We start from the raw sequence: 13,046 nt of genomic DNA, 5'->3' as shown, positions 1-13,046 counted from the left end.
CGCACACCAGGGGACAGGAGATAAGGAAACAGAGGAGATGAAGAAAAAAAGATGAGGAAGGTTCAGCAGGTCCGGTATGAGGTCCATTATGCAGTTTCCCAAAGACACAAAGACAGCTGTGTGGCATGATTAGCATTGTAGACAGCAACAAAGTTATCAAAAAATGTGAGACAAGAACAACATTACCATTCTGTCCAAGAGGGAGGTTGGAATTAAGTTACAGTAAGAGTTTATAAGATAGTTTAGTAACCCTGTAGCATGTGGACACTCCTGTGTCCTGGCTCTTTCTGTCACCCGTGTTGGGGGGAAAGCCTGTATTTATTGCTTCGATTGGCTGGCCACTCAGGCAGCCATAAGCCCAAACCAAACAGCAGATCTCCCTCTTCAGCCTCTCTGCGTCAGCTGTTTGCCGGATGGTGATCAGATGAGGAGTTCGGCAGATGACAACAAGAAGCAGAGGGACAATGGCACAGTGTGAATGAGGCCTCTCAATGATGGCCCATCTTTTCTTATCCAGTCACCCAATAATTACAATTCCTAAGTACATACAGCTACTCAAAGAGGCGCCATGTGTCTCCACGTTTATCAATTTAATGAAGGTCTTGTCTCCCAACAAAGTGTCTGTGAAAACCCAATTAACAGGAAGGGAGGGTAGTGTACAGCCAGGAGACTCTACATTTACCATCTACAGTAGCTTCTTTCCTCTCACATTACTCACTGATAAATTCCTGCACCAAATGACCGGCAGCAAATATAATGGCATGATAAACATTGTTGTATATTGTTGATGTTTGTTCAGCAAAATTAGGTCAAACTATTACAAAGTATTATTGTTATTATTAAACCATTATTAATCTGCCAGCTCGCTGCAAGGTTTGAGTTCAAGTTAACATAGAATATATAGCAAGGAGGGACTGAAACACATACATAAATACTTGAATATATGGCATTCAACTAGACGATTTGTACCAGTGAAACCAGGGCAGTTCAACTTGATGAGGATTTAGGACAACTGACAATTGAAATTGTCTAAAATTTGCACAATAACTAATTACACATGGCCAGCTGCTCAAAACTGATGAGCTGATTCTCAGAGAAAGGATCATAAACATTCTTTCATTGCTTAATCCATCTATTTATCAAAATAAGTCAGACGTATATGTACATTCCTTATCTATGACATGGAACAAACTGGCAAATTACCTGCCAGGTGACAGTAATAAACTACGAGTCAAAATCAATCGTTTTTTTGTTTGTTTGTTTGTTTGTTTGTTTTGTTTTTCTGTCACTAGATATTATAGTTGAATTTAGGTTGTGACATCAGGTGACCAAAATTCATTATCAAGATGGCTATGCAAATGTCATATTGATATAGAATACCTATGAAGGGATGACATTGATATTTTGTTGGTTTTAAGTTGCATTTTTTAAATTACCAAAATCCAGTGTCTTTCAAATGTCTCATGTAGACGTCATCTTGATGTAGAATAACGACATCTAGCCATAAGGTTGGAGAACAACAACCAGCGCCTACTAATTGTCACAATATTAACATCCACACTTCGTGAAATTTTCTTTTTTTGGAGTCAGCCTCGAGGGACTGTTTAATGAACAGCTGGGTGCCAGCTGGGTTTGTGGCTGTTCACTGCATACCATTTTAAATAAAAGCTCAAAGATGTTGTTTTTCTTTTTTTACTTACAGTACATGTAATACATTGCTACACAAATACACTTACTGTAAATACAAATGTGCATGCCCAAAACAGAGATTTGTGCATAAGGAACATTTCCATGGTTGACCAGTACGGCTCAGCAGGGTGACACAACAACTTTTCATTTTGGTGGCATTTTGGTGTGTTACTACCTTTTGCAGACACAACAGATTGTGATGCACCATGACATAGTTGTGACAATTGCACTGACATGTTGAGACTTAAGAAAAGAAATGATGAGACTTAAAAAAAAGAAATGAGCCAAAGCAAGAGTTAATGAATTAAGAAACAGGCAAAATATGGAAGTAAATTCTGCTTAACTGGCTTTGGGTTTTTGGGTTGATTTAAGGGTTAAAAAGATTTGTCTAAGAGCCTATGTGCCCATGTAAAGTGATTTGATTGATTTCATTCAAACCACCAATCTGCCTTACATGTCAATTCTCTGCCCCCTACTCTCCAATAAAATGCATTGTTTGGGTATTGCACCCAATGATGATAGTGGAGATTTTTCAGTGATTTTTCTGAACCAGTATGAGGGGTGTCAATAAAGCATTCATGAAATGGATATGTCACATGATGGTCTATCTTACTACATAATGACGAAAACTCTGTCTGTGGGTGTGTCTGTTCCATGTTTTTCTACTCACTGACGTAGTCAATCTATGTGAAACTGCACATAGGCATTGAGGATTGGCATAGGTAGAAGGTGACAAAGCTACTTTTTCCAAAAATGACACTATTATTAGTATATTCTTTTACAAAGTCGATGCATTCACCCCACGAGTTACTGCGCACGTGCATTGATATACAGTATGTATCCACCTCAAACGGACATCAGCTGTAGCCAAGCAGCGGAATTACACTGTGCACGTTCATTAATATATGCATCCACCTCAAACAGCAGCTGTAGCCGAGCAGCAGAGTTACACTGTGCATGCATCCATCTCACACAGACATCATCTCAGCTGCAGCCGATAAAGGTAGGCTTATTAATTACTTAATTACATTTACACTGCTAAAACGTGCACATTGATGTCACATTGACAAGCTAACCAATTGCCATGTTGTGTAGGTGTATGTGCGCGTGGGAAGTTGCCCCATATCCCTCAACTTTGTGTGACTGCGTGTTCGTGAGTGTAGCTAGGGGAGACCCGGGTCAGTTGTTAAGTGGGGTCAGTTGTTATGCCAACAGAGACGCACAGGGACGAGCTTGCTCGACAGAAACATCAGAACAGCCAGCTACACTATAATGAAAGGGAAGCCTCAACCAACCTCAAACGGACATCAACACAGCTGCAGCTGAGTTACACTGTGCACCACGTTAATATATGCATCCACCTCAAACAGACATCATCTCAGCTGCAGCAGATAAAGGTAGGCTTATCTTACTATATCTTACTATATAATGACGAAAACTCTGTCGGTGGGTGTGTCTGTGTTTGTGTCTGTCTGTGTTTGTGTCTGTGTGTCTATTCCACGTTTTTCTCCTCACTGACTTTGTCAATCCACGTGAAATTTGGCACAGTGGTAGAGGGTAATGGGAGGATGCAAATGAAGCAATATAACATCAATTGGCCAAAGGGGGGCGCTATAGCAACCGACTGAAATTGCAAACTTTAAATGGGCATATCTCATGCCCCGTATGTCGTAGAGACATGAAACTTTACACAGAGATACCTCTCCTCATGAGAAACAAATTTGCCTCAAGAACCCATAACTTCCGGTTATATAGATTTTCCACCATTTTTAATTTTTTGAAAAACACTTAAAATCGATCTCTTCCTAGGAAGTTTGACCAATCTGCACGAAACTCGGTGAACATAATCTAGGGACCAGTATCTAAAGTTCCCTTTTTTGCCTATATTTGACAGGACAGTGAAGCATGACAGGAAGGATGGGAGAGAGAGAGAAGGAAGACATGCAGCAAAGAACGAAGGCCGGATTCCAACCCCCACCGCTGCAACAACGGCTAGCCGCACCTTTCCCATGTGAACTACCAGTGCACCCCACTTTTAAGTCAATACAACATATAAACACTTTAACTATCTGCCTTTCAATGTGCTACCTCAATTACTAATATACAGTTTTAGCCCACTAACTATCCCACTACAGAGTGTGCCAGTAAACCCGGAACTCCGTTAGCGCTTTTAGCACTTCCGGTTCTCTCGTCTAAAAGTCAATACGTTTTTTGAATGGGATTTTGGTAAAATGCCTCAAATAAGGTCTGTGGTTAACAAAAGCTTAAGCGAGTTTCAGGTTTTGTTCTACGACATAAAACACGTCAGTAAATACCCTACTTGTGAATTTTGAAGCTTTTACGTGTCGTAAAAAAGGCGGTTGCTAACAAGTTGCTCAATATGACTACAAACCCTGTCTGGGACATTAACCGTCATCACCCCCGAACAGGCGAGAGTGCTGGCAGTCCGCCATTACAGCTTCTTATGTAGCTTCTTAACAGTCCAATTTCCCCATTAAACAATGTTTTTAAAAAGCAGCCAAAATCAGTTGAAAGCTTAGTGGCGGTGACGTCATGCGACCGTGGAGTAGTCATGTAGTCCATTAAAGCCTAACGTTAGCTTTTTACTTCTGGCGATCGCATTTAAGCTTCAAATGCAGTATGAAAGGTGTTCATATATGAAGATTATCTAGCTGAACAAAACCTGTAAGTATCATAAACTTGTGTTAGCCACAGAGTTTATTTTCTGACATAATCCAAAACGCAATGCAAAAATCACATTCACTTTCTTTTCCGGGAACCAGCGCGATGCTAAACTTCCGGGTTTTGACGTCAGCCCTGGCACACTCTATTGGCAATGGTACTACTGTACTTTCAATAAAGCAATCGTACTATCAAATTCACAAATACTCTGAATACATTGCTCTTCTTAATGGGTTCAGTTGACTATTTAATCTGCAATTTCCTATGACCTGTATCCCAAACACACACCATGTGAAACTGTACGTGGGCAACTGTGCACTCAATGGGAATGGACTAGTATGCTATTACAGATACCTTTTCATCCCTTAAGAATAACAGAGTAAAGAAAACTGTTTTTGGAAGGTTTGTTTGCGATGAAATGGTTGAAATGTACCAACTAGGAAAGTGCACTCGGTAGAATGCAGATCTTTACCAGGCAGACACGCAGCCTCCCAAGCTGATCGCAGCCACTCAAACAATTCTTGTAATTCTAGCAGATGAGCCACAGCAAAAGCGAAGAAAAACACACACCTTGTCAATGTTGTGCACTGCACAGAGCAGATTGAGTTTTCCTAAACCAGGCACTGGATGTGATATAAGAAATTATGAGGATGAATGTATTTTTAACAAATAATGCAGCCATAAATCTTTGATCCATGTATTCATAACTAGACTTCTAACAGTATTACCTTTGTCTCTTTGTCTGCAGGCCACAGCACAAGAATTTAGGAAAAATTAACAATAATCCCGATTAAAATACACCAAAAAAAACATTTGACTCCATGGCCTGTTTACTTACTGATGGTAAAAGCACAAATATTAAGGAAAAATGACCAAATCAACAAAATCTGCAAATATACAAAATCGAGCCGGCAAATGCTCTGCTTGTCAAGTGCCACCGGTGTGGTATGACGCTGTGCCGCTGCTGGACTGCAACACAGCTGCGGTGGTGGAATTGTCTCTCCTGACTCCCTTACAGTCAATATGCTGGTTAAGATAACAAAAAAGGCTGACTTACTTATATTGTGCTTAACTTTAGTGGATCGTAACATATAAGGTATGAAATTTATCTACAGATGCTCCGGTTTAAAACAAGACCAAATGTTTCTATAGATCTCAGTTTTCGATGGCTAAGGCCAAAATGTGGCTGGCAACAGACAGTAAGTCCTGTTGTTTTTAGCCTGGAGAACATCAGGCTCATTTAAGAGAAGTGGGGAGCCAGCAGTCAATGAAGGTATTATACAGTCAGTAAAACAGTTTTTCAACTATCATGAATGACCACAACCACGAGAGATGCTAGAGCATGAAGTCATACATGTGCACACAAATTATTAGGCTGATTGGTGCAGAAGTTTGTGAAATTAGCTGCAGACAGAGAGACAGACTGCAGACAGACTGATGCATGTACTCACACACAACCAAATGCATGATCCCTACAGGCAATGAATATCAATTTTCTAGTAGAAAATTACATTAAAATAAAATTATTTTAAAAGGTAATTAAAATTGGATCTTGATGAAATACAATCATACGGCCAGATTTCCACATGCTTTGAGAAAATAAAATGTGAGGGCTCAATATACAAAATTTGGTGGAGTTCATGGTCACAGCAAGAGGGTTCATGGATTGAACCCTGGGTGTGGGGTTTGAACCTTGGGATGGGGGAGCCCTTCTGTGTGGAGTCTGCATGTTCTCATCATGTCAGCATGGGTTTTCTCCAGGCACTCCAGCTTCCTCCCACAGTTCAAAGACATGCAGGTTAGGTTAATTGATGGCTCTAAAATTGCCCACGTGTGAATGTGAGTGTGAAAGGTTGTCTGTCTCTATGAGTAAGCCCTGTGATAGTCTGGCGACCTGTCCAGGGTGTACCTCACCTCTTGCCCAATGTCAGCTGACACAGGCTCCAGGCCCTCCGCAACCCCTAACAGGATAAGCGGCTAGAGAAAATGAATGAATTCAAAATGTATTTAGGATCTTTAGCAGGGAAGAAAAGCTCAGCAGTAAGGAGCTTCAGTCCAAACCATCAGTATGAGCCTTCACAGTGTCAGTTGAGTGAACAAAACACAATCAGGCCAAGTAAGCAAATGTAGACTCAAATGATGTTTTACTCATAAGCATACCTGCACACTCATACACACGTGAATGCTGAACAGATCGTGGTACACTCAGTGGTTAACATGCATGTATATTACACCACTCTGCATGTCTCTGTACCCAGAGGAGAGAAGCACATCCATTATGCAGCAACTGTAGAAGGAAAGCATTACAGCAGGGAAGTGTCCTGTCAAATCAACTGGTGGCCTTACACACACACACACACACACACACACACACACACACACACACACACACACATTCTCAAGAGCAAAAATAATGTTCATAAAGTCACTTTTCACTGAAGCTGCAGGCAATAATTTGTGTCAGAATTTATATTTGAAAAGTTTCTAGTGGAAATATTAAAGAATGTAATGGTAAAAATAACAATGAAACAGCAATTCAGTCAGGGTTTCTCAGCCTTTTCTGGCAGCTGATCCCATCATATTCCATCAAGGCTGCAACTCCAAATTTCCCATGACCCCATGAGTTGCCACACACATTTGCTTAAGGCTCATTCTGTATTACATTTTCAAGAGATTGGAGGGAGCCTTGAAATTAACTAAACAGAAATAATGATTTATTTTCAAAACATAGCATAGCATCACCAAATTCTTGGCCCTATGCATAAGCAGTCCCCCGCCCTTCCTCTCTTGATCCATGTCTCTCTCACGCACCTTTTAAATTTTTTCACAGTCATTTTTTGTCTGTCCCTCTCCTTTTTTTCTTTTCTTTTTTGGATCCTTGATTTCCCTGTCTCTGGAAAGACATGACAGTGTTTGTGCTCCAGCAGAATACGCAGTCACTCACTAAGGTTTAGCTGCATTTATAGACAAATCCTAATGCTGGGCAGGATAAACCATCCTGCACTTTTAAGGGGTGAGAGGGGGCTCAGAGAGCTTCCTCTTTTTTTATACCAAGTTCAGCCTTTTAACTGATTTATTCAGCCAATTTTTATTTAGTTATAGCACTAATTACTTTGAAAAAAAAATTGTAAACAAAACCAAACTTTTCATTCCAGGCTGTCCAAGGGCCCCTCTCACACTGGGGCCCTGGGTCATCCCAAACACAGAACTTGTAGCTGCACTTTGTGCTCTGAAGATCATCATCATCATCATCATCATGGCTGACTTCTTTCCTGTCTAACTGAAAGTATCATTTACAGACAAAATATGATTTGAACAACAAATCTCTGTCCATATTGTGATTCTTCTCCATGGAGCAAACCTCTGACCAACAGCAGACAACAGCAGCCCACCAAAAAGTCACCAAAGCCAGCCAACAACCTCCATCCCATTAGAAGAGCTTCATGACGTTCGGTGAAAAGGCTGCAGGAACTCTAAACATCCTGTCATGTTCACTCTGTGCACGACTGGATAAGAAAATATCTTGAAATGACAGGCAAAAGGAAAAGCTCCTGTTGAGAAACCCATCAGTCTCCAGTGATGCTCACATTGCAACATAAGTTAGAATAAGTTGTGAGAAATTCCACCAAACTAGGGTTTTTTTCCCTCAGATTTTTTTTTTTTTTATCATAATTGTTCTTAGAGGCCTGAAAATGTCAAAGTCACCACTACTTGATTTTATAACATTTGAAAAAGTCAGCAAAAAATTAGTATGATCAAAACATAATTCATCTGAATTATTCTACCCTTGGGTGGACCCCAACCTGTGGTGACCTGGTCTACAGCATACAGTACAGCAGCTATTAGCTGCTTGTGTGGTAACTTTTTAAAGATCAAATACAAAGAAAATAATTCTTGTGATGATCTCGTCCAGCCTCTGCTATTCTTCATCTGACACATGGAGCTATGTATGAGAGCAGGCAGGCTAACTCACATGATCTGCAAGGTTGGTGGATGATCCGGAGAGGTCGTCGAAGTCCGACTTGCAGACGTCTCGCTCCTCTATGACCAGGTCGATGGGCATTTTTCCTTTGAGGCAGCTAATGTACCGGTGGCAGAAGTTATCACACAGCTCATGGACCTGTGGAATCCAGACTGCAATTACATTCTCTGAGATTTGACTGAGCACCAGAGAAACAAATTGTTGTGTTAAAATCAGTTAGGCAACATACAGCTCACCTTCTCTAATTCCAGCAGATGAAATCGTAGGACTTGAATCGCCTGAATCATCTAATAAATAAATAAATAATAAACATTTCACTTTTCAAATCACCCTAAAAATGCATGATAATAGAACGATGATTTTAGAGATGCACAGGGTGCCACTGTGATAATTTTGAAAGGGTGCGTATTTGATAATCACCAACATAATAGAAACATTATTTTAGTTTTATTACAAAAATATGAAACAAGAAAGAAAGAAGTGCCCACCAAGTTATCCAGCTCTGGGTTGGAAGAAAATAACGGTTTCTCTGCACGGATCTAAAGAGGGAACGAAAATGAAACCAGTCCATTTTAAAATGTTAAAATGAAGAGGGGACTCATTGAACTAAATTATAATTAGGCTTTATTTAATTCGATCTCAAAAAGTAAGAAGCTGGACGTCAAACTACTGCAGAACGGCATTTGGCTGAGGGTTATTTTCTTGAGTCTTTATCTAAAATGTCTCTTTGCAGTATATTCAACTGTGTGCTCTCCTACCTGCTTTGCAAATACGGCTATGTCTTCATTGAAGGAGTCGGAGGAGCAGACGTCTCCTCCCGCCACCCCGGGCTCTCTGGGCGTGCAAGTCGCCAGCTCGCACTTCTCGAACACCAGAGCCAGCAGCGGGAATAAGGGGTGGCTGCAACACAGGCAAACACAGACTCGGATCATTCCACATTGTTAGGCCTGTACATGAACGATCAAAGCCGCGCGGCTGATAACATTTCGCATCAGGCCCGTTCAACAAAAGAAGATAAATATTGATTTATTCCTTCTTAATTTAGGGGAACAAATTCAGCGCTGCAGTGAGATGATTTCATCTGTTTCCAAAGCAAACAACCTGCTCACACATTTTATCAAGTTTCAGTGCTCTCTGAGGAAAGGCCTCTTTCCTCTTGTTTCAAGAAGCCAAACAAAATTATACGATTTTAAATTAATCTAAAGACTGTAATGACTCTCATGAGCGGAATATTATTATAAGGTCAAACACAACAAAATGTCTGCTTAAATAAATATTATGAACCTTAGTGCAAATTAAATAATAACCAAATACATTTAATGAATACATATTTATATCGCCTCACAATAAAAATCTACACGTTATTATTATTATTATTATTACTATTAGTAGTAGTAGTAGTAGTAGTAGTATCTCCACACCCGTAGATTTGGTCCTTGTCTCTCTTTAGTGCGTCGTTGACGGCGCTGCCCATGCTGCTGGGCATGATGTTGTGCGGCGCGTGGGCTCCGTAGTGCTGGGTCGGGTGCGGAGGTGGCCCGTGGTTCAGGTGGTGGACCTGGGGCAGGGGCCGGGGGGCGTGCGGGTCTCCGTACATGGAGGTGGGGACTCCGACTCCGTCCATCGCGCCTCCGTAATGAGCCAGCTCATCGTACTGAGGTGAAAGTTGAAGATGACATTAGGGCATGCGACGACAGGACAGGTGGAGGACGAGGGGGTTAATTAGAGGAAAACCTGGGACACTTGTATTCTCCTAATGTGTTGATTGTTTTCAGAAGGACTACACAGGCCTTACACTTGGTATCTTGTCAAGACTGGGGCATTTCTCCAGCCTGTGATTGGAGTTGTATAACCATTTGCTTAATTAGCTTTTTTTTTGGGGGGGGGGGGGGTAGAAATTCACATCATATCTTGTATGTATGTAAGCATGTATATAAAAACAACTTTGTGCAATCCATTTTAATAACCAAAATTCAACAATAATCGGTCAAATTAGATTTACCCTTTGCGCCATCTCCGTGCGCAATTTCCAGATGTGTAAAGAAAAGTTTGATGTTGATGAGTAGGTATAAATCGACGACTTTGAAATCCAAGAGGGAACTATAATCCTGTCCTGCTGTATGGCATGGAGCAAATCAATTAAGACTGAAATCAAAGCGAAGTGATCAGACACAGCATCTGTCCTCACGTTACCACGAGTGCCGAAAGGCGCACTGGTAATTGGCAAACTGCTTTGCTGCGGTTCTTCAGCGGGAGGATTAGTGATAATCTGTCACTTGTGAGTGTTTGATGTTAGTTCCGAGGATCAGTCCTTTCATAAGAATGCGCTGACGGTCCGCGGTTCAGTCCTCAGCACTCACTCTGTCCTCGTGCCCATGTCTCTGTGCGACACGCTCACTGTCCGCAGTTTATAGGCTACAAGCTCTGTGATGTGCAGGACACGCTGATGACGGAACATGGAGGAGCAGGGCGGGGGCAACCAGCCCGTGCGTACTGATGACAAGGTACAGTGTTTTTTAACGCTGCCTTCCGGTCATTACTTTCAAAATAATATTTATATATATATATATATATATATATATATGTGTGTGTGTGTGTGTGTGTGTGTGTGTATGACGAGCAAATATTCAGACACTGAAAATAACAAAATATTTTGACAACACTTGTTTTTGCTTCCATTTTTCACAGATTTCAGTTAAGGATCTCAGAATTTTTCATGCATTAAATAGTTATATTTGCCTCAAATTTTGGTCACAAATTTGTTAAAATCCATTAAAACCCTAGTGAGGACAATGAGCATGCAGATAAGCTTCCTTAACACGTTTCTGACAGTTTGTGCAGAAATTCATTGTAAAGCAATTATTGCATCTGTAGGACTGATCTCAGACTATCAAGCAGGTAATGCTGCTGGATGTGAAGGTCCTGAGAATGTGGTTACATGTTGCAGTTTTGAGGCTGGTTGGAGAAAGCTTATGGTCCTTAAATAAAGATCCAGTTCACTGGCAACAATTGGACATTCCTGCAGTCAGCATGTCATTGGTATGCTCCCTCAAAACTTTGGACATCTGTGTCATGGTGTTATATGATCAACCTGCACATATTAGACTGTCCTTTTATTGTGACCATCCCAAGGCACACCTGTGTATTAATGATGCTGTTTAATCAGCATCTTGATATGCCACACCTGTGATTAAGAAGGATCATCTTTGAAAAGGAGAAGTGCTCACTAACATGGATCTTGACACATTTGATACCAAAATTTGAGAGAAATATATCTACTGAGCGCATGAAAAAGTCTCAAACCCTCAATTTAAACAAAAGTGCTGTGTTTAAATTTGTGATCAGTACACTGTAAATGCAAACAATGTCCTGACTAAAGATGAAATAGTGCATTTAACTTAATTCATACTAGTTTTTTAATTTTGCTTGCTTACACTGAGTTTTCTGTACTTTTTACCAATTGTTTCATTTAAGTACGGGTACTTGGTTTTTCTGAGTGTGTAGCACGGTTTATATTGTGGGACTTAAGTTAGGCTACAGAACTGAGCGCTCCTGTGCGCATGTCCATTTCCGCTTAGCGCACATCTACGGTACCCAGAACTCCATGCTCCACTGGAACCAAACACGGGGCAACTCACGCAAGCGGTACCCCAGTGCTTTGAAGAAGGGTGGCTCACTTTAATTTAATTTTTGGAACGAGAGTTGTTCGAAGAACCCAGCCAACAACTCCGACTCATGCTCAGGCATGTTAGCATGTGTGCGAGCGCGCGTGTGTTCACAGAGCAGACCTTGAAAAGTTAGCAGCAGCTCAACATGAGCGAATCGGAATAAAAGTTCATTGGCTCGGTCCAAAGGCCTGGAGCTAGCCCCAGTGTAGCTGTTAATCTGTAACATGTCTCCCACTGTTCCTGCACCAGCCCCGCCGTCATAGATAGCTGTTAGCTGCCGGTGTTGTGTCCCTACTGGTTTCCAATTTAACTGGTTTCCTTACCGAACAGCTGCAGATGTGCTGCGCCTCCGTCAGCAGATTCGTCACAAATTCACAAACATACACAACATATTACTGGCGATCAAGTCGCAGCCCACATCTACCACAGCGAATATGCTTCTGTAAGTGAGCACTACGTACCAGCGACATTAAAAAAAAGCGGCTGTTCGGTAAGGAAACCAGTTAAATTGGAAACCAGTAGGGACACAACACCGGAGTAGCGCGCTGCTAACTTACGTTAGCGGTTGTGACGTTAGCAGTAACTTAACGGGCTGTGGGGGGAGGCAGCACCTGCCGTCTCCGTGCTTCATTTCAAGGCAGCAGAACGTTACAGTGAATGCAACGTTTTTGTTCCTATAAGCGACCCTTATTGCAAGCTTAAAACGATTAGTCCAACACTGTAAAATATGATTGCCATGGTAACTTCCTTGTAATTGAATTGTGTACAAATAAGATGTTTTATTTTATTTGAAATTGGTGTAAGGCCAGGTTGAATTGAGTTCCATTATTATGCAGGGTTCAACGCTAAGGTTTTTTTTCACTTGCCCGGTCGGGCAAGTTGGTCAGAGATCTACTTGCCCGAAGTCAGTTTTTACTTGCCCTATAAAAATTGTTTAATTTAAGCGGCTATCAAATAACAAAGACTGCAGTTATTTTTATGTTATGTAATCTTTATTCACACTGTATTTATTAATTAAAACAACA

At 41.1% G+C, this 13,046-nt stretch overlaps 1 protein-coding gene across 1 annotated transcript in view; it reads right to left on the bottom strand.

The window, feature by feature from the left end:
• The window catches only part of meis2b (Meis homeobox 2b), a 54,551-nt gene extending 43,781 nt beyond the window's left edge, over positions 1 to 10,770 (bottom strand). The window contains exons 1-6 of the mRNA XM_050058868.1: positions 10,356 to 10,770; positions 9,775 to 10,007; positions 9,112 to 9,253; positions 8,842 to 8,892; positions 8,590 to 8,640; positions 8,345 to 8,491 (exon numbers count right to left, since the gene is read on the bottom strand). Coding sequence (XP_049914825.1) covers positions 8,345 to 8,491; positions 8,590 to 8,640; positions 8,842 to 8,892; positions 9,112 to 9,253; positions 9,775 to 10,007; positions 10,356 to 10,367 — 636 coding nt within the window. The 5' untranslated portion in view covers positions 10,368 to 10,770. The remainder of the gene's footprint in view (positions 1 to 8,344; positions 8,492 to 8,589; positions 8,641 to 8,841; positions 8,893 to 9,111; positions 9,254 to 9,774; positions 10,008 to 10,355) is intronic.
• Positions 10,771 to 13,046: the final 2,276 nt, after the last annotated feature.

Source organism: Epinephelus moara, chromosome 12 (assembly GCF_006386435.1).
Source record: "Epinephelus moara isolate mb chromosome 12, YSFRI_EMoa_1.0, whole genome shotgun sequence".
Taxonomy (NCBI): Eukaryota; Metazoa; Chordata; class Actinopteri; order Perciformes; family Serranidae; genus Epinephelus; species Epinephelus moara.
Note: the sequence above shows the minus strand (reverse complement) of the source record. Positions and strands in the feature narration are given on the sequence as shown.